The sequence below is a fragment of the Toxotes jaculatrix genome, chromosome 9, assembly GCF_017976425.1.
Source record: "Toxotes jaculatrix isolate fToxJac2 chromosome 9, fToxJac2.pri, whole genome shotgun sequence".
NCBI lineage: Eukaryota > Metazoa > Chordata > Actinopteri > Toxotidae > Toxotes > Toxotes jaculatrix.
In genome coordinates this window covers 10,319,471-10,347,402 of record NC_054402.1, presented here as the reverse complement: position 1 = coordinate 10,347,402, position 27,932 = coordinate 10,319,471, and the positions used below count along the sequence as shown (strand labels likewise).

At 39.0% G+C, this 27,932-nt stretch overlaps 4 protein-coding genes across 8 annotated transcripts in view; 2 read left to right on the top strand and 2 right to left on the bottom strand.

The window, feature by feature from the left end:
• Positions 1-9,686, top strand: part of stx1a (syntaxin 1A (brain)) — a 50,319-nt gene extending 40,633 nt beyond the window's left edge. The window contains exons 7-11 of one of the 3 annotated variants that reach the window (XR_005894561.1): positions 4,477-4,550; positions 4,649-4,783; positions 6,108-6,230; positions 6,753-6,863; positions 8,270-8,289. Coding sequence is in view for 2 of the 3 variants with exons in the window: in XM_041045751.1 (XP_040901685.1) it covers positions 4,477-4,550; positions 4,649-4,783; positions 6,753-6,863; positions 8,270-8,347 (398 nt within the window). In the remaining variant the exon portion in view is untranslated. Of the gene's footprint in view, positions 1-4,476; positions 4,551-4,648; positions 4,784-6,107; positions 6,231-6,752; positions 6,864-8,269 lie in introns of those variants that run through there. The other 2 variants (XM_041045751.1, XM_041045752.1) reach the window with 2 other exon arrangements.
• Positions 9,687-11,799: 2,113 nt separating this feature from the next.
• caspa (caspase a) lies at positions 11,800-16,171 on the bottom strand. Its single transcript, XM_041045750.1, has 8 exons — positions 15,892-16,171; positions 14,500-14,784; positions 14,270-14,358; positions 13,960-14,136; positions 13,604-13,850; positions 13,291-13,461; positions 13,049-13,158; positions 11,800-12,858 (listed from the first exon to the last, which is right to left on the bottom strand). Exons 1-8 carry the CDS (start codon positions 15,896-15,898, stop codon positions 12,754-12,756), a joined length of 1,191 nt encoding a protein of 396 aa, XP_040901684.1. The 5' UTR covers positions 15,899-16,171; the 3' UTR covers positions 11,800-12,753.
• Positions 16,172-16,384: 213 nt separating this feature from the next.
• LOC121187021 (caspase recruitment domain-containing protein 16-like) lies at positions 16,385-19,463 on the bottom strand. The gene is made up of 3 exons (XM_041046043.1): positions 18,977-19,463; positions 17,518-17,802; positions 16,385-17,136 (listed from the first exon to the last, which is right to left on the bottom strand). The coding sequence occupies exons 1-2, from the start codon at positions 18,981-18,983 to the stop codon at positions 17,522-17,524; spliced, it is 288 nt and encodes a 95-aa protein (XP_040901977.1). The 5' UTR covers positions 18,984-19,463; the 3' UTR covers positions 16,385-17,136; positions 17,518-17,521.
• A 159-nt stretch (positions 19,464-19,622) lies between these two features.
• On the top strand, positions 19,623-27,148 carry LOC121187020 (rab5 GDP/GTP exchange factor-like). Of its 3 annotated transcripts, none has more exons than XM_041046041.1 (9): positions 19,623-19,831; positions 20,484-20,676; positions 20,837-21,009; positions 21,384-21,562; positions 22,228-22,309; positions 22,486-22,618; positions 22,760-22,851; positions 22,971-23,227; positions 24,278-27,148. In XM_041046041.1, the coding sequence occupies exons 2-9, from the start codon at positions 20,504-20,506 to the stop codon at positions 24,707-24,709; spliced, it is 1,521 nt and encodes a 506-aa protein (XP_040901975.1). In that variant the 5' UTR covers positions 19,623-19,831; positions 20,484-20,503; the 3' UTR covers positions 24,710-27,148. The 3 variants fall into 3 exon arrangements, with proteins under 3 accessions (XP_040901975.1, XP_040901974.1, XP_040901976.1); XM_041046040.1 differs by having other exon boundaries at positions 19,624-19,831; positions 20,487-20,676; XM_041046042.1 differs by lacking the exon at positions 19,623-19,831 and having other exon boundaries at positions 20,419-20,676.
• Positions 27,149-27,932: the final 784 nt, after the last annotated feature.

The following is a 27,932-nucleotide window of genomic DNA, read 5'->3' as shown; positions in this document are numbered from 1 at the left end:
ACTGTATGTGTAATATGATTTGACAGGTATTAGCTGCAGGCCCCGGGCTCCTGGACCAGGCAACTGACACGGCCTCTGCCACGGCATCCTGGCAGGCTGCACCGTGCCAGCTGCCCCTAACAGTCATCATGATAGAGTCACCTTATACACAAAGGCGCACACATACACACACTCACATGCATACAGAGAAGAACAGTATGACTCATTTAGTGGTAATAGCAGAGCAGAGCAAGGGCAGTTATGTTGCAGGGCACTTGGCGCAGACGTAATTTCCTCTGCCCATCTGTCAGTTTAGAGTGGACACATGCAGCCAGGTCTGAATGTGTGTGCTCCACCCAATGTAACTACACTATGTATGGTCCAATCAAAAGAACAGCAGTGACAACACACAGTATTTTCTGGGGTTAATCAAAGGGCTAACACAAAACCTCCTCATGGAGTTAAACACACACGCACACACACACACACACACCTGACTCACTTTTTCCTTGAGCTCCTCCAGATCCATTTGGATTTGATTTGTCAGCTGGTGGAGTCACAGGAGGCCTTAGCTGATATCACCTGTCGTCAAGGAGGGGATTAGATACACAGGGAGAGTTTAGAGATGGAACGAAAGTGCAGAGGAGAGGGGAAATTGTGAGTAAGAGGCAAGGAAAGAAATGTAGTTTTTTTGTTTTGAAGGAAACAAGTGTCCAGTAAAGCTTTTCCCTTCACATTACATTTTGGTCCATATTTTGATCTATTTAAGTACAACTGAGTTCGTTTCGGGTTCTATAACAAGAAAGCTGTGTTTCTGTTGTGCCACCCCCTTTGACTTGTTTGTGTGTCAATCAGTAGGAGTGTGTCACAAACAGAGTGAGTATTGATGTTTTCTCTGCTGCTTTGCACCTCCCCTGTTTGCCTCTACTGAAACCTGCTGGATACAGAGATAAAAGAAACAGCAACACTGTGACATACTGTAAACATATCATTGTCAAGACAACCCCCGAGTCCAAATATGAACTGTCTTTACTGTATATTCTTTTAGATTTCTTCTGTTGCGCTAGTTTCCAACAGCAAAACATACTGGGCTGAAAAACAATTTTCAGGATAGTGCCGATAGTTCTGTCACAGTCTTTGAAATATAGACTAGCACTCAAAATGAAAAAAAACAAAAACAAAAAACAATACTGTTGGCAGTTGATAGGCCTTTCCTCCAAAATTCATTTTAGCTCAGGTCTTTTAAAACTAACTTAAAACCAAGACAAAACAAAAATGCTGCTTCACTGCCTTCTTTGATTGAAAGTTTCAAGTCTGCACCACAACCAGCAGAGATGTGTGTGCTAATACATCCCGGAGTACACATCTATATCCCTGCAGCAAGGTGAGAGGTTAAACCACTACTAGCCAGCCAAAACATGATTTTCAGCTGCTGTAAAGTTGCTCTTAGGGTCCAGAGACAGTCCAGAAGAGCCGTGTCCTACACAACACTGTTAACTTCTTCTGCTTCCAAAGCTTTGATAGGTAGGCCCAGCAAGATGGAGAGGTGTTGGTCACAAGCATCGCAGGACCTCTTTGACATTTGACTGTTATGTTTTATTTCCCAGCAGACACTCTTCTAGCTGGTAGAGACGCTCTCACAATGCCAGAGAAAGGCCAGAGATGTACACAAACACATTATTTCTGTATGACAAACAGATGGACTCATATGTGTGCAAATAAGATATACACACTTTTCTCATTCCTTTGCAGGTGAAAATGCAGCGAACACAGGCTTGAAAATCACTCGCTTCTTTCGCTATGCCTGTGTGAACATTTGTGTGGTTTGCTTTTTCACTCCGTTCCTTGAGGGTCTCACTTCATTTGTGTTACATAACAATGGAAATGAAATAATACTGTTACTGGTAGCAACATAGTATGAATGATTTAATAGTCCATAAATGCAATGGGTGAAGTGAGACTTCTTGGCTTCATATTAGGCTTCTCAGGTTTTGGGTCTCCATGGTAACAAATAAGAGCCTCCCTCTGAGCCTGTCAGGGCTTTAAAAAAGCCAATGAGGTGTCTGTGTGTGTGTAGGAAGTGAGATAAATAGGGTAGGGTAGCACCACAGTGCCTTCGTTTTTTTTTTTTCTTCACAATTATCCATGAGTCATTGTCGCTCCTCTCTGTCTTTCAACTCTAACTCTGACCCTCTTTAACGTTGTAGTTTTAGCCTTAATGATAGAGGGATTATTTATTATCACAGAGGCCAGGAGAATAAGGAATTGATCACAGTAATGTGGTGAACGTGGTCTCTCCCCCCTCTTTGTGTGCTTTCTTCATACTCTCATTTGTCAAACTGCAAAATGTCATTGCTGAACATGAGTAGATTCTTAAGCACGGTAATAAAACAGCGGGACCACTTCACTGCAACTCAGTGGAATTCACTGGTGTTATATGGATATGAAGTTTGGATTAGAGACCGTGTGTCAAGTATATGTAAGGAGAAATTAACAAAAAATCACATGGGCACACGCTCATGCACCGGTAAATGTTAGAGAGCGTCTTCATCAGTATTCTGTTCATGAAGGTAATCACTGGCTCCGGCCCCCCGACCATCATCACTCACCATCAAACTGCCTGCACTGCCACCGAGGCCCCCACGTCACACAACACAATACACACACATGCTCACACATGCTCTGATTAGGTCATGAATAGATGTTTTGTAGTTAATTCCAAAATCTCCAGCCACAGCTGCTGGAGGTCCCCTGTAGGAAAAAAGTAAAGCAATATCTTCAAAGCCATTTACGTAGGTCCATTCATTTATGTTATGTGATTGTTGTTACCATGCCAACAAAGGCTTGGTACGCCTGCTGCTGGTATGCTGCTGTGGGATGTATGAGGGTGGGGACAGACAGCCTATATGGTCATTTAGGTTGGAGGACTTGTTGCATCAAGCTCAGTACTATTGCTTACAGCAGTAATTTTTAAAATGTCTTTTCTCTGTTTTTTTTCTTTGCTTCCTTATTTCTCATAAAATACTGTAGTTGTGTTACTGAGATTTTATATTTGCGTTCTCTCTCTTTCATTTCAGTCCTCTAGTCCTTTGACATGCTGTTGACAAGAACAATCAGATTCCGTTTCTTTGAATTCTTTTTTTTTTATTCTTTTTGGCTATACCTTGATAACAATATGACATAGGCATAACAGCTGAGAGAAGTTAGACTAACTGCTCATCCCTGTACACCAGGTAATTGTTTGTGGGGATGTAGGATCTAATCAATGGGAAGAGGTAGTACATACTGTATATAGCCCCACAGAGAATTTAAAACATGCAAAGGAAAGATTGGAGATGATGCTGACAGAGTCTAACTGTGACTTACAGTATCAGTGGGGCGGAGAAGTAGCTCTGCGGGCGAACTCAGTGCTCAGACCCAAGGATATTAGTGTAGGTGTAGGGGAATGTTTACAAAGTAGGACAACTCTGTCGGGGAAAATAAAGATGGATGAGAAGCAGAGACATCAGCAGGAAGAAGCAGTAAGATGTACTGTCGTACAGGCAGGGTCAGTAGATAGAGAGATAGAAAGTTTGCTGGAGGCAAGGTGGGCAAGGGACCTGGAGTGTTGAGGCAAACTTCACATGGTACTGAATAAGTAGGAGATGGTCCTAACTTTCCTATGCTCTTTATACTTAAGATAACTACACACCCAAGGTTCATGCAGTAGGTTATCATGAGTCATTTTTTTTAAAAGATACAATAAAATGTCTAAACTAAGGAGTGTAAGTTTACATAGCAGCATTTAAAGTGAAGGTGCAGTGTTTACATTACTGAAGTTGGGTCTGGTGTTGAGAGTGCAAGGCTAGTGGTTCTGGCACAGCACAATTTCTAACTGAGCTTTGTGTTGCAGGTTGAATTCAACTAAACATATGCGATTCCTAGTGGAAAACGAACAAATCCGCAGACACATACTTAACCCTGTAACATTCAGATCAGCAGAAAGTAAAAGTTGAGGGTGCTGCTTTGTCTTATAATCTAAAGCCAGGATGGTATACACTGATACTTGCAGTAACCGTTAAGTCAGAAGTCTTGTGCATTTGATTATCAGCCTGAATTATGGCACAAATGATTTCTCCATCACATCCGCTGCTGTTCAGATACATGGAAGAACAAAGAGTTTAAAATGCAGTATAGACAGTTGAGACAGATGGATAGAGAGAAAATGAGCTTGTGGAAAAGAGAGGCACACAGCTCTCATTTTAATTAATCCTCAGACAGACATGAAGAAGGAATAGGGACGTCTATTACTATCACCCCGGGAGTTTTCTTCGTGTTTCCTAATGGTCTTCATCCACTGTAGTTTGGAGAACCATTTAAATCCAATAGCATTGCACTACACTTGGGCAACAGTAACACACTTTGTAAATCTCTTAACACGTACCATGAGCACACTTTTCTGTTATAGATGATTCTGTGCGTGTGTGTGTGTGTGTGTGTGTGTGTTTGTCCTTTTAGCTGGGAGAAACACAACAAATGAGGAGCTGGAGAGCATGTTGGAGAGTGACAACCCAGCTATCTTTACCTCAGGGGTGAGTGACACAACAAATACAAAATGAATGCACACAAAGCATGTTTTTAATCTAATATTACTCCTCTCTAAGTGTTTCCTTCTGTTATACCATCTTAGATCATCATGGACAACATCACCCAGCAAGCTATGAATGAGATTGAGACACGGCACAATGAGATTATCAAGCTGGAAAACAGTATCAGAGAGCTTCACGACATGTTCATGGACATGGCCATGCTGGTGGAGAGCCAGGTGAAAACATGGATCCTCTCTTTCTCAGTACTTACAGCTGTGTGGTTTGGGGCTGGGCCAAAATATCTGAAAACAAACCTGCAAATGCTAAATGCATCCATAAATTGGCAATCCATCTGCCAGCATGGACACCATAAATAATTCAATTTTCTAGATTCAGTGTTTTAGTTTGAAAGGGTGCTCTCGCTAATGCAGAGGTTCAATAGCACACTATGTTCACAATTGTAAAATCATTAAACAGCTAAGCATGCTAGCCTTCTGCAACTCCCTGTCATAGATATAACTCCACTTCAGACAGACAGAAACTGGCAGTCTTTTAATTTACATACAAGTTGTGGAGTGTATTAGTATAAATATAGGCCTATCTATGCCAACAGAGTTGGAAGGAGGTTATGTTTTCTGCTCCATCTGGTTGTCTGTTTACAAAATATCTCTGTAAATTTAGACAGAATTTTGGGGACAGATCATTTTTGGCTCAGTGATCAGTTGATTGGAATTTGGTAATTATCTGTGTTTGGGATTTCTGCCATTAGACCATTTTTTAGACATAACTATCATGCTGCGTTCATGAGCTGGAAGGAAAATCTGACATCTGGGAGTTGCAAACTAAACAGCATCACTGTTTTGTCAGAGCATTAAATCATAAGCAAACCTTAAGTATTACGGGGGCTTTGAGTTTGTATGTTTGGAATTTTTCAGAATTAGTGTAAGTTTAAAATTTAATTAGTATAAGCTAAAAGTTTTTATTCTGTTATAGAAATGGTGCACACTGAAAATCTACATCATCCAGTGATATGTTGATATGTAGCTTCAAAGCCACATATGTAGATTATCCTCAAGTGTAAGAGTTGCCTGTGCTCTTCTCAGTAAAGTGTAGAGCTTCAGGTAAATCTGTAGGCCCGCTGCCAGCATATCTGAGTGTGTGGGCTGAGCCCCCACGGAGATTAACTGTTTCCCTCATCAGAAATATCCAGTCTGAATTATGCAAAAGGAAATCTGAGCGAAAGAGCACATGAATAAGAAAATATGCTGAATGATGAATATTAAAGTAAATTGTTATATGTAAGCGATATGAATTACAATGACAGCTAAATCCAATGACAGGCTTTCCCTCATAATTTTGGTGTGGGAGTGATAGTTGTTTAAATGTCTAATAATTCAGCAGTATTGTGTGGGTCTCTGGATGAACTCTTTTGTTCTCTTGTCACGCATTTGAATGCTATAAATGTAAATAATTCAATTTACTAACCCTTCCTTTATTAACTGAGTGCCATATCATTTAAGATTATACTTGAGTCTGGTCTGTTAATTTTGTCTTTCTCAGCTTTGCTCTCTCACTGTCCCCAACTCTCTCTATTTCCCTCTTCCACAACACAACACTGTCATCACAACAATGACTCTAAGCTGTAGAGAACAGAGAACAGCGCTCCCCTTCTAATATGGAAAGGTAATTTTCCTGTGATTCTTCATTTTCTCCTTTTTTAGACTTTAACAAATCATAGCTGCCATGCATGCATCGAAAGTTGTATCAATAATAGCCATTCCAATGGAAAATTATTGATTCTTCTTTTTTCTTTTTTTTTAACAATCCTGGGTAAATGATAAATGTAAAATTTTAGTTTTTTTCTTTATTGATAAATGCAATAAATGGAAGATGTGGATAAATATATGAATAAAGAGAAGAGATAAGATCAGTTAGTATCTTTTTCAACGGCTTCACAATGCACCAGTCATGGATGCTCATATAATAAGTATGAAACCAGCATCATTGTAAAAATATATAAATAAAAGTGCTAAAGAAGCTGAAGAAAAATGTATAAAACATTCATCAGACTAGTCCTCTAATTATTATTTAAAAACCCATCTATGAAATCTAATTCTTGATGTGATTAAAGAGGTTACCAAATGTGAGTTCAAGCAGATCTCTGCTCTCACCACCTCTTCAATCACTCCTCTTATTCTTGTGCAGGGAGAGTTGGTGAACAACATTGAGCGGAGTGTGCAGGAGGCTCAGGAGTATGTGGAGCAGGCAAAGGAGAGCATCCCAAAATGCAAAAAGTTCAAAAAGACCAGCAGACGGGTGAGATGCAACGTGCACACATCCTAAAAACTGACTCTCATGGCATTATTTCTCTTTTTTTTCTCTCTTTCCCTTCTGCTTCCCCTTCTCTCTCCTTCACATTCACCCATTATTCCTACCCTTTTCTTCACCTTCTCCCTCATCTGTATTCACCCCTGCTTCTGCCTCCACATCTGGCTCCCTCGTTCTTCTTCTTTTCTGCATGTCTTCCACACCTCCTCTGTAACTAACCTCTCCTAGGGGGAAATGATAGACCGCATAGAGTACAATGTGGAGCACTCAGTAGACTATGTGGAGAGGGCAGTATCAGACACTAAGAAGGCGGTTAAATACCAGAGTAAAGCCCGAAGGGTGAGTCACATATGCAATATAACAATGCATGCTATCACATGAAAAAGCTATAACTTTACAAGCATTGCATGGACTGTATGCAGTGTAGTGCAGTGATTGTCGTTGGTGTGTGTGCATGCTCACGTGTCTTGTATTCTTCATGTGGAGAGGAGGAGCTAAGCTGATTGGAAAAATTAAATCCTGTTAAAAACAAACACACAAACCAAAAACGTATCCACACATGTGTTTAAGAGGAAAATGAACACAATAGCATTACAAATTGGCATGAGGCTTATCTTGAGTATACTTATTGATACCAATAAACTACCAGATAGACTGCACAGGACACAGAACAGCCTGAGTCAGCTGTAACACCTGAACACCACCTGCTGCTTCTGCTGCTGAGAGGCTGTGAAATAAGGAAGCAATGAATCAGAGAAGTCAGAATAGACATCAAAGAGTAATGGATACATGTTTAATTGGCAGTGGTACAATTAGAAATTCCAGCTCTCCCTCTGACATTTTTGCTCTTGGGTTTTTGTCCAGCTTAAACAAGACATAACGTGTTGATTAGTGAGTTTCGGAGGTGCTGTTAGGTGGATTTTGTTATCTTTGGACAGAGACAAGCTCACTGTTTCCCTCTCTTTCCAGTCTTTAAGCCAAGCTAACCAGCTGCTGGCTCCTGCTTCCCATTTACCTGAGATTTGATTTGCTTGTCTCGTGCAACTCTTGGCTTACTCGGTCGGTTTCAAAATACTTTTAAATTGAGCACATCCTTCCTTGATTTAACAACCTGCACCACAGTGGAACTACTGTGCCACCTCTTGGTTAATACCTATAACAGCACTCAAAGGCAGAGAAATTTCATGCATCACATGACCCCGATTCACTGCAAGGGTCATCTACATGATTATTTCCCAACTTAAAATCAAAGACTGGACAAGAACAAATTTTCTTCCTTACTCTTCCTTTCTTTCCCTTTTATCTCTCTTTCTCATTCATTCTCTCCTACATTCACTGAATCATTATCTGACACTTTGGCCTTCTTCTTTCCCCTCCCATTTTCCCCTGTCCAGAAGGTGATCCTGATAGGAGGTTGTATTGCAGTATGTGTGACCGTCCTCATTATTTCCCTCGCAATTGGTCTCAGTTAGGACCATAGGAAATCCCGACAGAGCAGACAGGGCAGGACATGGTGCCTGCTATTAACGTCATGAATGTATGACTACCAATGACACACAATACTCACTGTTCATCTGTTAAACTGTATAGCGCAGTCCGTAACCGCTCATTAACTGGTAAGCTGGCTTACATGGCTGGTCTGAAGGCAGACCAGTATGTCTCTGATATTGTACATTCATTTTTAGATGCATTTTTTTTTTTAATGTATGCTTTTTCTAAACTAAATAATCAAGCACCTTGAGGAACTGTTGTAATGTGCTTTGTGTCTGTTTGTGTCATGAATCACATCAATTACCTTTGTCATGTGCATGTTGTGTAGCCTGTTTAAGAGCTTTGCATGTTTTGCATGTCAGCATAGAGTAAGTTCATGAACAGTCTTCTTAAACTTAAAAATCGTTGTGGTTTTACAGGGGTTCATGTGCTGGACTGTTTCTTGGCCTACTGCAAAAACTGTTTGAAGGTTGCCTGACAACCAGCAGAGACAATTAATGACAATACTCCAGGAAGTCACTGAACTTGGCCAAGAAATAGTCCAGCACCTAAACCCTATGGATCAATTATAAATACCAGACTCCAAGATGCAGTACCTAAAGAGGCCACTGGGACAAATTGGCAACAGTTAGCTGTACTAATACATTTATGATATAAATCCCTGTGAAACACAAAATGTTTTAACACTTAAGATTAAATAATGTATAACATGTTAATAACAAGGTGCTGATAGGCAGATTTTGTCATCTTTGGACAGAGCCAGCTGCAGACTCCAGCAACATTGTAAAAAGACATGTTTTATGAGTGAAGTTTGCTTCCCAGTGCACACCAGTGTGCACATGTATTGCTTTCAGCTTATTTCAAGAGGTAGCTAGTTGTATTGCTGTGTACCACATTATCATCTTTGATACTACTATGGTAACCACTATGGTTTTAACTGTAGAGTATATGGAAATGCTTCTAAAGCACACTCCACATTCAAACGTCATCAGATACATTAAATCAAAATTTCCTCTGTTCCTCTGCTTTTCTTCTAAACTGCATTTGATTTTGTTGTGATTGTTATAAATATTGTAACATTAAATTGATGTATAAAGTCATATTTCTAACATGTCTTCATCTGTTCCCCCATTTGCTGCCTTGGATTCCTGCTTATTTGTTCTTTGTTATCACTATTCAGAAGAAAATTATGATTCTTATATGCTGTGTGATTCTGGGAATTGTCATTGCTTCCATCGTTGGGGGAATGCTGGCCTAAACCTCAGCCACAGTGACACTAAAAGGCACACAAATACACACACACACACACACACACACACACACACACACACACACACAACAAAGCAAAAACAGAGCAGATACACACTTTTAGTTTTCCTGTTTTCATGAATGCAATCTATTACATGTTTAACACAAAGTGCGTTACATGCTGTATGATATATTTTAAACACAGTGTACAGGGCCAGAGGTGTTTTCGCATGAGTTGCTATATTTTGTAATTGTGTGGTGCTGCAAAATGTTTATCTGAGTGTTGTGTGTTGTCAAAGATATGATGTTTCCAAAAGTGAATTCTTGAATGAAAAACTTACTAAATGCTACGTAACGCTATATTAATACATTCCAACTTCCAAATATGACACTTATTCAGTTGTAATGTCTATTTTGTGTTGTACAGGCAAAGTGACAGGCCACTTATCTGCAGTGTTTTCAAAGCCACGTTATCTATAGACTAACATGTTTACTCTGTTTACTTACATGTTTTGTTTACTTTATCTTTTCTAGTCTACTTTACTTTATGGCTCTGATGTCCTCTACCTCCCTTCAAAAGCCCTGCATGGTTTAGTTTACTGTAAAGTGGTGTTTTGTATTCTATTGCAAAAGGGACAGAAGACAGTTGTACTGATGTGGGATACTTTGCTCGTAGAATCATCACACTGCCATTTTTTTTTCTAATGTCATCTCTTGTAGTTCAAAGAAGCAAAGCTACTGTACTTGATTTCATCTGGCCTTACCAGTGGTGCAGCATTTCTGACCGTGGCTCCAGTGTTGAGTGTGAGTGAGTGCATGCATAAAGTACATGTGAAAGAGGATATGTGCGTACTCATTTGTAGCTACATGTCTGAACGTCCAGAGTGCGAGTCATGGGATGAGAATGTGAGTACTTGTTAATAGCCACCTGTGTCTTTGTTTTGTATAAAGTGTAAACTGATATAAAGCTCTCTAACACTGCCAGTATGTTCAAATAAGCTGTTAAAATGGAGTCTGGTTGGATTGATAATTCTGGTCTGTAAGTGACAAGCCCTCGTTGTTTTATGTCTTTTTATAAAGCTTTAAACGGAGCATATCCTTGTCAAGCTACTTCTCTGTTTATTTTTATGAATGGACTTGATGAGACAAAGAATGCATCAGCATGAACTTTAAGTAGCCCTGTGAAAGAGACTCGTATCGGTTTTCTGGCGACACATCAGACATGCACAGACTGCAACCATGTTACCATGTTGCCTACTCAACTTGTTGCCTTTGTGTTGTATTGTGATATGGTTTTGTTTGTTTATTCTGAGTTGTTGTTTTTTTTTCCAAGTAAAGTTTGTCTGAAAAATCACATTCGGATTATACCTTGATTTGCATACGTGCATTCACAGAGACTATTTTTCAGTTTTTCAGTTCACTGCTGTTGTAGAGATTCAGGACAGTTGATTCCAGCACATTGTTGTCTATTGGATCAAGTAGGGTGTAACAACAAAAGTCCTGCATTTGAAATCTTGCATAAGTATAAGTACGAAAGTATAAGCTAAGAGTCCTCTAATCTGGAGAAGGCCCCCTCTCATACACTCAGTTGGCAGTTTATTAGATCCACCTATCTAAAAGTAACACAGTCTAATACAACAGTCCTGCAATAAATCTTCCCTTCAAGAAGATTATATGTTAATCTAATGTTAATTTAATGTTATGTTAAAGTCCAAAGGTTCCTCTTTTATTTTGAAGGTGCCGTCTGTCCCTCAGAGAGAGGTAAATTATTTCAATTTCTCTTTGGTTGGTGTGGTTTCTGTGGCTATTGATTTGAGGTCTATTTGTCTAAATTCTAAAGCTAACATTTTCTTTTCTCTGTCCCTGTTTGGACATCCCCCATTTAGGGCTACATTAATAGACTGTTGCTGACAGAAACAGTTTTATTTCTCCTAATTTCTAAAAAAAAAAAAAAAAAAAAAAAAGTTTTGTCCAATTCTTGAAGTCATGAGTCAGTTGTTAACTCAGATCATTTTTGTTTGCAATGTGAGGATTTACTTCCCATTTTTTAGGAGCAGCTTTGTCCCTTGAGCACTTTACTTTCCATCAACTCTCATCTGGACTCTGTTTCCTTTCCCTCACAGTTGAAGCAGAACAGAATATTTACTTCCCCTTTTAGCCTCACGCCTACGAAGATTAACAACTGCATTTAAATAAACACTTTTATTTACAGTATTTGATTATTCCATAATCATTCCATCAGAGAATCACTGCACATTATTTCAGTAATACTTAACTTTAATACTTAAAGTTGTATAGTTTAAGTATTAGATGTGTTAACATTAGATGTGTTTAAGAACACATCTAATTATCATCATCATCACCAGTTATATGTTGGCTCATGCACCTCTTCACACACGCACAGAGATTTACTGTGTTGTATGTTGCTGCATTTACATTAAAAATTGATTTTTTAAAAATGTATGAAGACCAAACTTTACTATCTGCTGTTTTTCAGTCTTCATTTTTACATCACCAAAGAAAGGCAACTAATAACTTGATTTGTTCATATTTATAGTTTTGTTACTATAACTAAAGATTATATGATGTATTTAATAAAGGGTGAAACAAAGAATAGCAGGAATTCAATTATATGACAGTGATATATATATGATATATGATAGTGAGCATTCTTATGTGTGGTCTACTCAATAGGATGACAATACACGATACACAAATTCTGAAAATGGGAATACGAATCAAATCCAAAGCAATACAACTACTCTAGCCCTTTGATCAACAAATAAGCAAATTCAGTACAAATTCATTGAGATTAACATAAAATAGAAAACAGGTGGCGTCCCATACACAAACTGCGTAATTCAAAGTCAGAGGAAGACACAGTCAGTGGAAAACTTGAGGAACTGCTCTGCCTCTGCTCACACTGACTGTGAACAGTGTCAGTCTTCACAGCATTGCTTGTTAGCAGGGCTAGGCAGACCTTCACACAGACTGAGCTCATGTTACTTTTCCCTTAAATTTACAGTGTTTAGTCTGAATAAAGATTTGCATTTTATGTCTTCACCTTCTGTTGCTAATTAATCAAGTTACAGTGCTTTTGTGGCTACAAACTATGTGTTAAACAGCACCGAGTCTTGTCTCAGAGACCTGGAAAGAAGTAGAAGCGCTTCGTGAGAGTGCATCTCTCTTTGGTTGGCATCTGTCTTTTGTTGCCAATGGAAAAATCTTCAAAGCGTTGCATGACCTGTGTAGTTGAAAGAAAGAGTATATGAAATGATGTAAGGATTGCACTAATAAAGCAGGAATATAATCATTACTTCTTGTTCTATGCTGCTGTTGCCTCATTACTAATATTACTTTCCATTTATACATAATATACATTCTTATTTTGCACTCAGAAAAGATTTATAGCAGTTTATCCTTGCAAAACTCACTTTTCTGAAAAGTTCCTCAATGTCGTCCTTGTGTGCAAAGGTGTTGAATACATCAACAATGTACTGGATAAGAAGAGACCCACGATCTTTTTGTCTGTATGACACAGTATCTGCAGGAAAAACAGACAGACACAGAGTACATTTAGTTTTTACAACATAAAGAAACTATTCTTGGAGATTAGTGATGTTAACTATTTAATGAGATTTAGAATAAGATCTGATAATACTACAATTAAACTGACCAGGGGTGCTGGAAAGAAGAGAGATGAAGTCTTTTTCTTTGTGTACACATCTCAAAGTATCATCCTCTATGTCTTCTTCACATGAGGACGCAGATGGACCCGGCTGTGGGACATTGTCGCAGGCCAAATCTGTTTTTGGGTCATCACTAACAAGCACAGATCCTTGCATACCTGAAACACATGTGGCATATTTTTAATGCAGTTCAAGCAAACCTCACTCACTTAAAGACAGCAAATAAGACATTCACCGAAAAGATTTCCAAATCAATCTGTTTTAAAATTTGGTATGTCTGAAAAAATAGATGAGAATCACCTCCTCTGCAGGCCTGGATGAGGATGATTTTGGGTTTGTTCAGCAGCTGCGGACATTTCTCTGAACCTAAGTGTTTGTAAATGTTGTTGATGGGGAACTCATCTGGTTCCTCAATGCCCAATTTATTTTTACAGTTGACACCAAGCACAGCTCCCAGTTTCCCATGAGACATGATAACCACCAACACACTGTCTGTCTCTTTGAGTTTTGGATGTGTAGAAAACTCACTTAGAGCATCGTCTATTGCCTGTGAGAAAGACAAAATAGTCAGGTATCAGTTACTGTAGTCCTAATACAACCAGACAAAAATCTATAAATATAATTTTTATTTTTTTAATTTCCCTGTTTACAAGTACCTTTCCTTTGAGGTCGGTGTGTTTCACCACCTCGTATCCCAGAGCTGTGAGCAGTCTCTCCATGTTCTCCTCGTCTTTCTCAGCTCCATTTCTGTTTAATTTCTCATAAGTAAACTTTATATTAGTGATTAGCAGGGCCACACGGTTCCTCATATTATTTTTGGTCACAGGGTAAATCTGCGAAATGAATTTAAAGGAAGAAAATTAAACAAAAAGTTACCATGTGTGTGTTACCATTTTTCCTCATTGTTTCCACTACTGACAAATAAGGTATTTGAGGTATTTGATATGGCTTTTATGAATAGCTTACACTGTTATCATTCTGTTTCTCCCTCCAGAATGCCTCAGTGGTAGGGATGAGCGTGGTTGACCACTCCTGCTCCCCCTGGGGGACTGCAGCTGGGAACAACAAAACACAACATTACTGTAAAGTTTCTCTATCTGTGCACAATACCTGCTCATGATGGTGTCAAATTACAATAGTGGATTAGATTAAAAAAATAAGTTGAAGTTCTCTTTAGCTGAAATATGTCAGCTTACCCGGCGGAGCAGGCTGATCACAGGACAGGCCCAGTTGAGTGTAAAGTGTAGGATCTCGCTTTTGAAGGTGAGCAATCAGCTTCCTGCTGGCTGCATCTCCTTTGTTCCTTACTGTGTCAATGAGGCAGCGTGCCTTGTCTGCTCTGGTACTGTTCTCCTCAATTATTGACTCCTTCTCTCCATCATTCACAATATGATCCTCTAAAATGTCATCCAGGAGCTGATTTATAACTTCTTTGGAGACCCTTTCCACGAACTTTTTCCTCACCTTGGCGAGCTCCTTATCTTAAAGAGGGAATATGAATCAAAAGAAATTACACACCTTAAATGTTGCCTCCTTGAGGTTATTTCAGTGAGGGGTTAGGCTTACAAATAAGACCAGATCAGAAATATTTACAGAACACTGCTGTGCTATGAAAACCATGAGTCTCTAAAACAGCAACTGTGAGTTAACTATTAATCGATGATTAATAGTGGTGACTCTGACGACTTTCATGCATGAAATTATCAATATGCATTTCTTACGCCTGTGCTTGTACCCTTATTGCAATGTGTTTAGAATATTTCTATAAATTCCATATATTTCGATGAGTTTTCAAATAAGCTACAGTGGCATAGTGTTTGAGTAAAGCTATGTCTTCAGTTATGTATCGCAGGGGGATGGTTGACTGGTCTGTGTTCGTCCTATTCACACAGAAGAAGAAAGGAAGTCGGACAGCTACGCCCACGGTTTTCCTGCTTCACTTGAACAGCTGAAAATTCTGTTTGTAATAATTTCACAAAATAGTATAAACTGTGAGACAGCCAGTATTACTTGTTTTTAACACATTGTGCGGTTTTCAGTCAAAAGAAATCAGATTCTTCAGTAAAAAAAAAAAAAAAAAAAAACTGACCGACGCACTTTGACCTGCGTTTATGGTTCATCTTATTCGGAACAAACACTTTGAACCAAAGAGCTTGGACCGACTATGAACGTAGTACAAGACAAGTCTTTCCAAGCAAGTGTTGTCTTATACAAAACAGTTCTGAAAATCTAAAAAGGCTGCATCATATTACGTTATCTGCTTTTCCTTAACAACTCAGTGGAGTAAACAATAGGACAAAATAGGCGGGCATCAGCGTCTGCAAAGTGAAACTACAGGACGTGGCATATACAAGAAAATGCAGAATAGCTTAAACAAGGTTTTAAACAGACATTCGTTCCTAAGTCCAAGAAATCATATTTCTAACCCCATCCTCCTCACTGCCTTCATAACCCAGACAATTTACAGTCAACACAGTTAATATAGACTTTAACGTTTTTTGGCTGCTCGCCGGCACACTGCCGCCAACATACAGTTTACCGTAAGCCATAGCGTATTTGCAAAGTGCATTTAAGCCGTGAACTCTTACCTGCCATTGCACAAATCTCCTATCACAGAACAGTTAAAACCGAAGTCTGCAAAGTATATATGAAAACTGCCCAGACTCCTGTTGCCTGTAGGTAGGAGACGTGTGCGTAATGTTTCCTGCTTTACGTCTCTAACTTACATTTAAATGATAAGAATTGCAGTGTACTTATCATGTGTCTATCTGCTGCAGGCTAATAAAGAGTAGCTTAAAATGAGAATTTCTGCTCCAAATGGTGCAGCCTAACGTGGATCACCTCCTCGGTGTGACTGACCCTAAACCATATTTGGTATGGCTGAGACTCTACTGTGAGCCACACCTGGTTCCCGGGAGGTTTACAGATTAACAGATTAAAAAAAAAAAAACCATAATGGCTGGAAATGATACATAACTTTAAATAACTTTCACGCTGCGTGAATCACTGATTATAACAGTAGTACAGTAGAAATATTAAAAGAGTTTCATAGTGACACCAAAAGAAATGAAAAAAAGCTACTTATGATCACACAATTTTATTTTTCTAATAAAAGTTCTTAATGAAACCATTTTACAGAATTGTCTTATTGCAAACTTACTGTATTCAAGTAAATGTTACAAATCGTCCACAAACCATTATGCACAAAATGTGAATTCATAATGACAGAGCAGGGCTCCCAGGAAGTGGTTGTAATTACATTTTAAGTCACTTGAATTAATTTTTAATGATATTTCTCCACCAGCAAAAATAGACCTGTACTTTGTATTTCAGAGGAATTACATGGCAGTGAAATCATATTTGTCATCCCCACTAAATATTCTTACATGACCTACCCCTTGAAAAATACCAGATGAAAAATACTATTTAAACTATTCAAATACTATTTAAATTGTTACAAATATGAAAAATATCCCAGCATTCCTGTGTCCCGTGTCTCTGAACCCAGTCCAAGATTTTCTGAAAACATTTTTATATACTATGCATTAATATACATGAACAGATTTTGAATATGAATGAACTGTGAATGAATGCAATGTGGTCACATGACCCAACTCAGTGGTCCTTTTGCGGTAAAACTTTTTTTAACCTTATACAGAGTGATGCCAAATCTGAGAGTAGATCTGGAAATTAATTTTCAACATCTCTGTTATCCAAAATGGCTTTAAATATTGCAGGATGAAGCTCTTCATTCGTTATTTTCTCTGTCCACGATGCTTCAGTGGTAGGGATGAGTGTGAATGGCCTCTTCTGCTACTCTTGAGACACAGTGGCTGGAAACAGCAAAACACAACATCAAGCTTTTCTTAAAAATGAAACCACATATTTGAGACACATTTTTAAAGATTTTCAGTAGGTTGTTGTTTGTTTTGGTCTTTTCATAGGATTTGTTGAAAATAAGAAAAGGATCAAATAATACCAGAGTTATCCTTTAAACAGAGGCTATTCCTGTTTCTCGAATACATGCAGGTGTTCAAATTACTGTCACTAAGATTACTGTTCTAAATGATGCATTTCTCTATTTTTTTTTTAACCACAGCTTGGAACATGACTTTGTCAAAGTACATTAGTTTGTCACTACTTGCATAAAATTGTGATAAAAGTCTCCCTAGCTCATTAGTGTAGATCAGCTCCATTTAAGTGTGCCATCTCACCTGGTTAAAGAGGCTGAACAGAGGACAGACCCAAGGTGGAGTACAGCATCAGATCTCTGCTTTGAAGGTGAGCAATCAGCTTCCTGCTGGCTTCATCTCCTTTCTTCTTCACTGTGTCAATGAGACAGCGTGCCTTGTCAGCTCTGCTTTTGTTCTCTTCAAGTATTGCGTCTTTCTCCCCTTCATTCAAGACAACATCCTCTAAAAGATCGTCCAGGAGCTGCTTGATCAGTTCATTTGATATCCGCTCCACAAACTTAGTTCTCACGCTGGCAAGCACCTTATCTGGGAGAAGGAATGTAAAACATGAAAATAACACCTATCACATTTAGATTTTTAAAGGGAAGGAAAAGATGACTCATTCTAACAAACAAATTCATTCCAAAGCCTGGTAAGCTCTTTATCTAGAGGAATCATTATGAGCCAAAAAACATAACAAACAAATAAAATGAAAAGACAAATAAATAAAATACACAGCTCATTTGTAATGTGGTTTAACATTCTAAACATGAATTGAAAATACACTCCCTAGCTTTAATGCAATCCAATACAATAAATCTGCCACAAACATTTAGGAAGGTTATAATGTTCAGTTTTTGTTGATACTGTCAGTGATGTGTGTTACAATTATTTGGAAATGTGTTTTTAATATTCTGCCCCCCTCCACAGCAAACTACAACCTCAATAATAAACACATATTTATATTATATTAATACTTCCCTGTCAGTGTGAATAACAACCTTTGTAAAGGTATAATTTATGGCTGAACTTTTGTATTTGTATTACATTAAATCTGTGTACCTAACAAAGTGGTCACGTCTGAAGTTCTACAGGTATATACAATTGGAGACCATGCTGTTGAAATACTATATAACAAGTAAATACTATATTACCATTTTGTAACTGGTCAAGAAGGAGCTCACTGTAACCACTCAATATATTGTTGGGTTGTTAAATCCAAAATAATGCATCATATTGTGCAAGCATGTAAAAGCATAGTATGCATAGGAACTATTTCTACCAGGGAGTATGTAATTGTAAAATCTGCAACATTTGTCTCTGATGCAACAAATGAAATAGGCCAAACATCATGTAAATCTATCTATATGAGAAAATTACGCGAACGCTGGGCTTTACCGTGTTTTCTTTCCTTCATAAACAGGACTGGCCTCGTTCAGACAAATGGGCAACAAGTGAGCTGCCAAACCAAGTGTCCAGCTCTCCTCTCATTTTGTAAACACACTTTCTTTGATATTTGACTGAGTTGAGGATGGCCATTTTACACTCTGGGTGGTTTGTTTGCTCATGGCTGTGGCTGCGGAGAATGACTACGCCTCGGTAGTTGCCCAGAGTTGAATATGAGCACATTTAACACAAAGTCAATTTCAGCGGTAGACAACTACTTAAAGTGCTCACAAGTTGAGTTATGCCTATACGGCTGCTTGTAAAGTCCTCTTACCTGCCATTACTCATACACCTCGTTGTCACCGCAGCATTTAGAGTCAAGTCCAATGAGTTTTGCAATCACACCTAAAGTCCTTCCTGCGTGTAGGGGTGGGACCAGTGCGTAATTACTTGGCGATATTCACACCAACTAACCTTCTTAACGTAACAGGTATTGAACAGTATTATCGACATGAGCCGCTGAAATCAAAACTGAAACCTCTGGCCTGTGTGTCAAGATCAATGTTGCCATATTTGACTGACATAAAGAAGCCCAAACAGAGCAGAACCGACCCCAGTCATCGTAATGGTAGTCCTGTTTTTAATTTTCGTTTAGGAGAGGTTTTTTTGTCAGTTCCGTATATTACGTGCTTAAAAGTGAGTGAACAGATGTAATCTTTGACAAGGAACAGAAAGCACAATTTGCCCTGGATTCAGTCCCTTATGCTGTTCGCTACAACCTGGCCCGTTTTAGCCTGTCTTTGTTTATATTCTGGAAAATTAAATACACTTTGAGTTTGAAAACCTTTGGAGAATCTAACCTAACTCTTCGTAGATGGAAACCGCCAATCTGACAACTGCTCCAGATGCTGGCAAGAAGACGGGGTGGAGTCAATGAACTTTGCTTCTTCAGTAACGCCTCCTTCACTGTTAACATAAATCAGATACAATATGGCAACACTGGGAGGCGCTAAACCATTTCACCTCATTTTTAACATACCAACAAAAACACCAGCGAAGAAGAAAGAACTGCCAAACAAAATGGCTGGGGGACAAAGCTAGCTACCTGGCTAGTGTAAACATCCACCAATAGTAGACTGGAGCTGGAACGACGATATCTCGATAACCTTTTGACTCAGCGAATGAGAGTGTATGTTGACACAAAATTCACAACCGAGAGCATCTTCATTAACGTAGTGTTAAACTAGCTAGTTGCCTAGCTTAGCTTTGTAATTAGCTTAGATTAACAGTGGTAGCTATCAGTAGATTAGCTTATTGATTTCGCGTTTTTGAATGTGACACAAACTTTGCAGCTACAGTAACTTAACCATCTTTCAGAAATGATAGGAAGTAACCTTAACTAAGGGACACGGTTGCTTTGAAAGGATATTCTGTTAGAGTTAGCGTAAATTCTCTGTCGAGTGCTGTGAGAGCGAGCTACTGGCTGTCAGATAGCTAATGCTAACCAGTTGCTAGGTCAGAGCTGGGGATATTCGCTATCGCCAAACGTAGCTCATCACCCTTCAAAATAAATCAAATTAGAGCCGATAATGCCATGATTAAAGGTTTTGGACCTCGCTACATTAAACTATTGTTTGAAACCACGGTTTAGCCACACTAGCTAGTTCGGCTGACCAACGCCGGGTGTTGAGAGTTGTACTTCACCTCAGCCACAAGTTAACGCTGCAGAAGCTTGTCAACAATCCTGAATGGATTTAATAATTTAATGTATTAATGATCAGTGCCGCTTGTATGTTTTGTACACACGCCAATTCACAATTTTGTCCTCTGAATTTCCCCAGCAGTCCTCCTTTGGTGAAGGATGATGAGCCAGCGACGCGGGATCCATTTGGACCAATCGGAGCTGCTTTGCAAGAAAGGATGTGGTTTTTATGGCAACACTGCTTGGCAGGGCCTGTGTTCGAAGTGCTGGCGAGAGGAAAATCAGCGAGAAAGGCAAAGACAGATTCAAGAAGACTGGGCACTTGCTGAGAGGTCTGACTGTGTCTTGTGTCCCTTGTATTCCTAATGGCAAAAAGTGTGTCTTTTGTTCACTCACCTCCTCATTTTGTCTGCTTCCTCTGGTGTATGTCCGTCCGTCTGTCTGTCCGTCCATCTGACAACTATTAGAGCTGAGCTGTCTTTTCCTTCCCAGGCTGCAGAGAGAGGAAGAGGAAGCATATGCAAGTAGACATCAGAAGGCCCAATCACAACCTACCAGCGCACCCTTTAGCAAGTTTGAAGAAAGAAAAACAAAGGAGAAGTCCAGCAAAGTCAACACAGTCACAAAGTTTTTTATTCCTTCGACAAAAACACCACCAAAAAAAGGTATATAAATTTGCACATATGCAGTTGTTAGAAACTCTAGTTATTAAACATCTGTTCCTTATAGTTTTTAAACTTTCCAATACTGTTGAGAAATTGAGCAATAACTCATTTTTTTCATTTCATTTCATTAATTTGGCCCAATGACAGCTTCTTCGTTTTTACGGAACTGGAACATTATGAAACAAAAGCAGGCTGTGATCTCCCAAACTCTAGCTCAATGATCTTTTTCAGTTCAGCCACTTCTGTAGATTTTTAACCTGGCAACTTGCACACAGTCAGGTTAAAAGAGAGTATTAGACTGCAGCTCATAGCACAATGAAAAAATGCAAGTGCTTGTAGCTTCGGTTAAAATAACATTAAATGTCTCTCCCAAGATGCTGCTCCTTTTGACACACAAACCAGCCCAAGCCCAAGCTCCTCCACAAGCCGACATTCCTCTTTGGACAGTGACCACGCAACGCGAGAGTTCATTGATTTTCTCAAGCCTCTGAAGTCTGGTAGGGAGATCTTCAAACAGTGCCGGGCCTTCACTGAGAGCATGGTCTATAAGCGGGTAAGTTTAAGTGGGTTACTCATTATGTGTTGTGTGTTTGTTTGTGGGTGAAATGAACCTATAGGAACCATCTAATTCCTATGTATAACAAGTTTGCACAACCTGTTATCACATTACTGCTGCAATTCAATTTTGGGTTAAGGTTAAGCTCAGTCAGACAGCACGGATAGCAGTACTGGTAGTTTTCAATTCATTGCACTGGCACGTCATGTCTGCGTTCCACTGGTGTTTATCTGTTATGCTGTTTCATTTCCACCTGCCATGATTTATTCCACAACACAATTAAATGGGCTTAAATGGCTTCAACTCAAATGCTAAAAACATTTAGCAAAAATGCGAAACAGCAGCAGATATTTTTTGCATGACAGTTTCTTTAAATATTTGTCCTACAGTAGGTGAGGCCTTGAATACTTCCCTGTGAGATGATGATTGTCGTACATTGTTGCTGGAAGTGAAAACAAATGTTTGTAAATAGTCATTTAAAACTGTGTAGTAATGACCATATTTAAACACATAACCCTATCAAAATCAAAGCCATGTACAGTATATCACACTGTCATATTTGGGCTGAATTTTAATATCTGTCTCTGTACCATTAGTATATCTTTAAGATGAAATGACATTTCATCTGAGCTGAAATGTTTGTTTCCATTCCTTTTATACAGGACATGGGTGCTGATGAGCTGTCAGAGTGTGTTCAGGACTTCTACCAGAACCTCTCAGAACGCCTCCAGACCCAGTTCAAAGGTACTACTTAACTCTTTTAACACTGTTTCTTTTTTTTCAACACTTATAGTGGACTCTTTTTGCTTAACACTCAAGAATAATCAGCTGTAAACAGTGAAAAACACAGAAATTCACTAACATACAGTGTATAATGTATTTGTGTTGTATATTTTCGTATTTTGTCCATCTTGTCTTAGGTTCATCAGATCATGTAGAAAGCATTATGGATGAAGTAGAGAAGTACATGATGACTCGTCTCTATAAAGAAGTCTTCTGTCCTGAGACCACAGATGATGAGAAGAAAGACCTGGCCATTCAGAAGAGAATCAGGTTAGTAAACAAAAGTTGTAATAGTATATGCACTACACAATTTGTATGCATTCTCTCTGAGCACAAGGAAAAGTAATTGCGAGTAAAACAACTGCATGTGAGAGTTACTTACATTGAAATCATTATCGTGCTCTGTTTCAGAGCCTTGCACTGGGTCACCATTGAGATGCTGTGTGTTCCTGTAGATGAGGAGATCCCTGAGGTTTCTGACAGTGTAGTCAAAGCCATCACAGGTAGGTCTCCTGAGGTTTATTTTTCAGAAGCCCATGGTTGGACGTTACCTCATTATCTTGATGGTAGCCATCCAGTAGGATTTTCAGATTTATCTCCTCAATTTTCTGCATCATACCAGACGTGATTGAAATGGATTCGAAGCGCGTGCCCAAGGACAAGCTGGCGTGCATCACTCGTTGCAGCAAGCACATCTTCAATGCCATCAAAGTCAGCAAGAAGGAGGCTGCGTCTGCGGATGACTTCCTCCCCACGCTCATCTACATTGTGTTGAAAGCAAACCCTCCACGTCTGCAGTCCAACATCCAGTACATTACCCGCTTCTGCAACCCCAGCAGACTCATGACTGGAGAGGATGGTTACTACTTCACTAATCTGGTGAGGAGATGAGTACACGCCTGTGTGCATTTATGTGGTGTGTTTGTTTCTTATTCTCCATATTTCAATTTTTTTGCTGTTGAATTGTTTGTGTTATATTGGCAGGCGCTACTGTTAGTTTTTTCCATCTCCTCATCTACATCAATGAGGGCAGGCTGAACAGAAACACCTCTTTGTAACTTGCAATATAGCTCAACAGCACCACAAACTACAACCTCTGAAAGATCATGAAGTTGAATCAGCACCTCTCCAAAACAGTTTCAAACAAAACTGAACATTATAATCTTCATGAAGGTATCAAGACTGTTGTTATTAGATTGTTTTAGTTTTAGCTAGGTGTACTTAATAAACCAGCAACTGAGTGTGTGAAACACAAACAGTTGAGGTCAGGTTTTTATATCAGTCTAGCTCATCTAGAAATTGTGTCATTGGCAACTGAGCTACATGTCAAAAGGTTGTCTCAATAGGCCATTATGCAATGTAGCCACAAAACATGTTAAGATTTTGCGTAACATGCTTAATTTGAAAACACCTCTTGCTTCACTGTAGCTGTGGTAGCAAAGTGGGAAAAGACAGATTGAGAAAAAGAAGTTACAGTTAAAAAAGTGAACTACAAGCCTTTGTCACAAATTACTTCCTGGAATTCACTGAATGTCAAAGTCAGTTGAAAGGTTTTTAAATCTCCAAAACATTCCAGGCTTTGAATTGGTCTTGAATACGGTTAAATCCTGTTGTTTAATAGGACATTAATGTCACAGTTTGGTTTTGACACCTTGATCCAGGTGATCCACCTCACTAATGTTTTACTTTAAAATTATTTTTTTAAAGCCTTAAAACTCTAATTGGCATTTAAATCAAAGTGAATGTTGACCATCCAGCTGGGTGAGTGTTTGAGAGGCATATCATGCCATACCTCACTTCTCATTTTATGGCTGTTTCAACTGTCAGTTACCTAATAAAGACAAAATGCCAAAACTATTTAAAAGAACCTAAGTGAATCTGATGTGGCACTGATTTTTTTTAATGACCCTCCACATTCCCTGTCCCCAGTGCTGTGCTGTAGCCTTCATTGAGAAGCTGGACGGTCAGTCTCTGAACCTGAGCTCTGAGGAGTTTGAGCTCTACATGTCAGGCCAGGCATCCCCACACTGGCCACAGGCCACTGGAGTTTCCTCCTGCTCCCCAGGCAGCGCAGCTCTCAGTCAGGTCCACAAACGGATGGATCTGCTAACAGGGCTCGGGGAAAGGCAGGAGCGCGTCATGGAGAAGGCTCGCCAGCTGGAGAGCGACCTCATTGACTGGACAGACGAAGTTGAGCAGAAGGTGCAGAGTGTTCTGGAGAGCTTTCCACCAGAGACACAAAACCCAACCGCAACCACATCTAGTGGGACAACACCTGCAGCGTCATCAGCAATCGACTCTGATAACATTGAGAATGAGCTCCTGCCCCCACCACTGCAACCGCAAGTGTTTGCTGGTTGATGGGAAGAGCTCTGCTCTGAAAAAAATCTAGAGGCTTTATTCCATCCTCCCCCTTTTCCCTACTGTTAAACTTTTCAGTTCATATGCACATACAGCAGCTGTCCAGCCATCTTGATTCCATCCATCTATTGTCCTAGAGACCCTGAAAATACACTGAGAAGTAATAGAACTGTGGATTTAACAGAATAGTTTAGCATTTTTGGAAGTGTGCTTATTAGCTCTTTTTTTTGCAGAGAATTAGAGGAGACAATTGGTGCCACTCATGTCTGTATGGTAAAAAGTTACAAAATGCAACTACCAACACCTGTAAAGCTCAGCAGTTAACACATTACATCTTGTTTGTTTAGTTTGTACAAGAAGCAAAGTGTAAAAATGACAAGTTGCTCCACTTTTTGTGTTGATCTGCGAGCTTTAGATACTAGTAGGAGAATACTGTTACCTGTGGACTGAGTTACCTGTGGACTCTTTATGCTAAGCTAAGCTGACCATCTCCTGGCTCCAGCTTTGTACTTAACAGACAGGCATAAGAGTGGCATCAATCTTTGCATCTAACACAGAAAGCATTTCCCAAACTGTTAAACTCTTCCTTTAACATCAGGTAATGTGAAGCATTACCCAGAGGTCAAGTACACTCCAGTCCTTGTCCTGGATCTATGATAAAGCCTCACGATCTGCTTCTATTACAGTTTCAGTGCAGTTTCAGAATAAGCAGAGTTGTACTGGCATCCTTAACCCAACCTTGTCATTTGGTGTCCCCAGACTATTAATTCCCCCTCCAGCGTGCTCTGGCTGTTGTTTCCTCTAAGTGGGGTGAGTAGGGGAACCTTCCACAGAGTGTCGTCCAGGAGGCATCCTGATAAGATGCCCAGACCACTTCACCTGGCTCTTTTCAATGCAAAGTAACAGACTAACTCCACTCCAAGCTCTTCCCTAACGCCTGAGTTGGTCACTCACAATGACATCTTCAGTACCTCAGAACTTCTTCATCCATGTTATTGTTGTTACATTTGTTGAAATGGGATAAATAGTTGGATGTGATTTTTAAACATGTTTTTTTCATAATGTTGGGATGTCTCCAAGTGTAAATTATTAAGTGGCGGCTCAGATTGATACATAGAACCCTTCTGCCCAGGTGACATCTAGTAGTATAACAGTAGATTTTAGGAAGAGATGGTTTTGGGAAAGGAAATGGAGAAATTTGAATGATTCAAAACTTAACTTCCCCTCACTAAAATAACCCTCCAGCCACATGCTCGTGATTTCTGCTGTATTTACTGTGTGTTTTCCTGTCCTGTGGAGACGTTTCCGGAACGAAAGAGTATGTGTGTGTGTGTGTGGCAGTTGTGCATGCGGGCAAGTGTGGGTGACTCTGTTGCATGGACATGTTCTGTTAATGTCGATAAATCATAAAGTCCTCCCCGTGTGTGTGTGTGTGGGGGGGGGGGGTATCGTAGTGTTGTTTTCATGCCAGACCTCTCACTCCAGTCATAAGCTGGATGTACAGTGATTTTATTTTTCTATAGAGTGGCAGGTATCAATTTTTCTGGATGCAATAGGAGACATTAATCCTGTAATATTTACAGTAGTACTCTTGTTAAAGAAAGTTGTTTGAAGACATGTTACATGAATTCTAATGGTTGAATAGTAAATTATTCATCTATTCATTTATCTTCTTGAGAGGGTGTCATAAGCATGTCCCATCAGGGGAAAAAAATCAGTTTTTAGGTGAATTGTATTATTATTTTGCTCTGTCTGAGCTGTGGGATTAACTAGGTAACAAGGTAAAGATGATGGTGTTTTCCCTGTAAATACAGAAACTGCAGAACTGCATAACCACCCCCACTTCCATTAGAGCAGAAAAAATTCAACATTAACCAGTTTCGTTTGTTTTAAAGCACTTCTTTTTTATTTTGAAGCTCCTTATTCAGAAGTACATTGAATGAAGGAAGTGATTGCTATATTCAGTTTATAGGATAATTGCTGAAAACAGTGTTGTGGGCTGTAGCCACACAGATGTTTTTCAACTGTGTCTTTGTATTTGGCAGTCCTGAAATGTTAGGGAGAGTTGTATGTTTGAAAAATGTGAAAGGCACATTTTTTTCCCTTTGATCATGTGCTAACATTTCCTTACATTGCTTAATCTGAATTTTTTGTTGTTGTTGTTGAGTTTTGAGTTGCTTTCCAGTTTTAGTTTGAGAAAAAGTTTTTATTGCAATCAGCTTGAATAACTTCATATTGCACTGTATGCAGAGCCATTTATAAGGTATTTTAAAGTTTGAAACATCATCTTTGTAACCTTATAGGTTTGTTATTTTATCACATGGGAGTAAGTAACTTAATACTGTCTTTTATTTAAATGTAACTTATTGGGGCAGTATTAGTATATTTGCATCTGTGGGTGTGTGATGATGATTAATAAAAATTGAAATGCAAGTGTGATCATGTGCAGTTTCTGTTCATGATATTTCACATGACCGCCATAAATTTGCAAGGTAGGATTAAAAAGAGTTGACACTGACTATTTAACTATTTACACAATTCTATATTAAATATAGCATTTCTAGAATTCATGAACCTTTTTCCCCAGTGCATGTTTAATATTTTTACATTTTGGAAACCCTCAATAGGCTGATTCATACCACAGTTTGTGAATTTATCAAGTAATGTCAGATTTACTGTATAGTCAAGAATAAACCCTAAATACAAGGAAACCCTTAGCCCAGAGGGGAAATTCAAATGTTACAGCAGCACAAAGACAATCTTGAGAGCTAGGAAATTAACAAGAGTTGTACTTGCGCAAATATACAGTATATCTGCAAAAGTGAGTGATGCATTTAGTAGTGCAACTCCAGAAACCTTACTGAGGTAGTATTGTGATTTTTAAAGATTAGCTAGATATAGTATGGATGGGTGTATGTATATTTATATAGAGAGTATGAAAGATGGTATAAATATAATTAAAGCTGCAAGCAGCGATGGCCGGCGTCAAAATCGGCCAAAAAAAGTCAACATTTTTTTTGACCTCAAAATGTCAGAAAAAACGTCATAGTATAGTAAGGCGTCAAAATCGGACAAAAAAAGTCAAAAAAATTTTTGACCTTAAAATGTCATAAAAAACGTCATACGGGCGTAAAGCATCAAAATCGGACGAAAAAAGTCAAAAAATTTTTTGACCTCAAAAAACGTCATAGTACAGTAAGGCGTCAAAATCGGACAAAAAAAG

Excerpts from the sequence above, each read along its gene's own strand:
- caspa (XM_041045750.1), bottom strand. Across the intron at positions 13,462-13,603 it reads CATCCAGGCCTGCAGAGGAG|GTATGCAAGGATCTGTGCTT; the intron begins GTGATTCTCATC and ends CATGTGTTTCAG. Across the intron at positions 13,159-13,290 it reads TCTTCTTTCCAGCACCCCTG|ATACTGTGTCATACAGACAA; the intron begins GTCAGTTTAATT and ends TTTTTCCTGCAG.
- LOC121187020 (XM_041046041.1), top strand. The coding sequence starts at position 20,504 with ATGATGAGCCAGCGACGCGGGATCCATTTGGACCAATCGGAGCTGCTT. Across the intron at positions 22,310-22,485 it reads CCTCCAGACCCAGTTCAAAG|GTTCATCAGATCATGTAGAA; the intron begins GTACTACTTAAC and ends ATCTTGTCTTAG. Across the intron at positions 23,228-24,277 it reads GTTACTACTTCACTAATCTG|TGCTGTGCTGTAGCCTTCAT; the intron begins GTGAGGAGATGA and ends CCCTGTCCCCAG.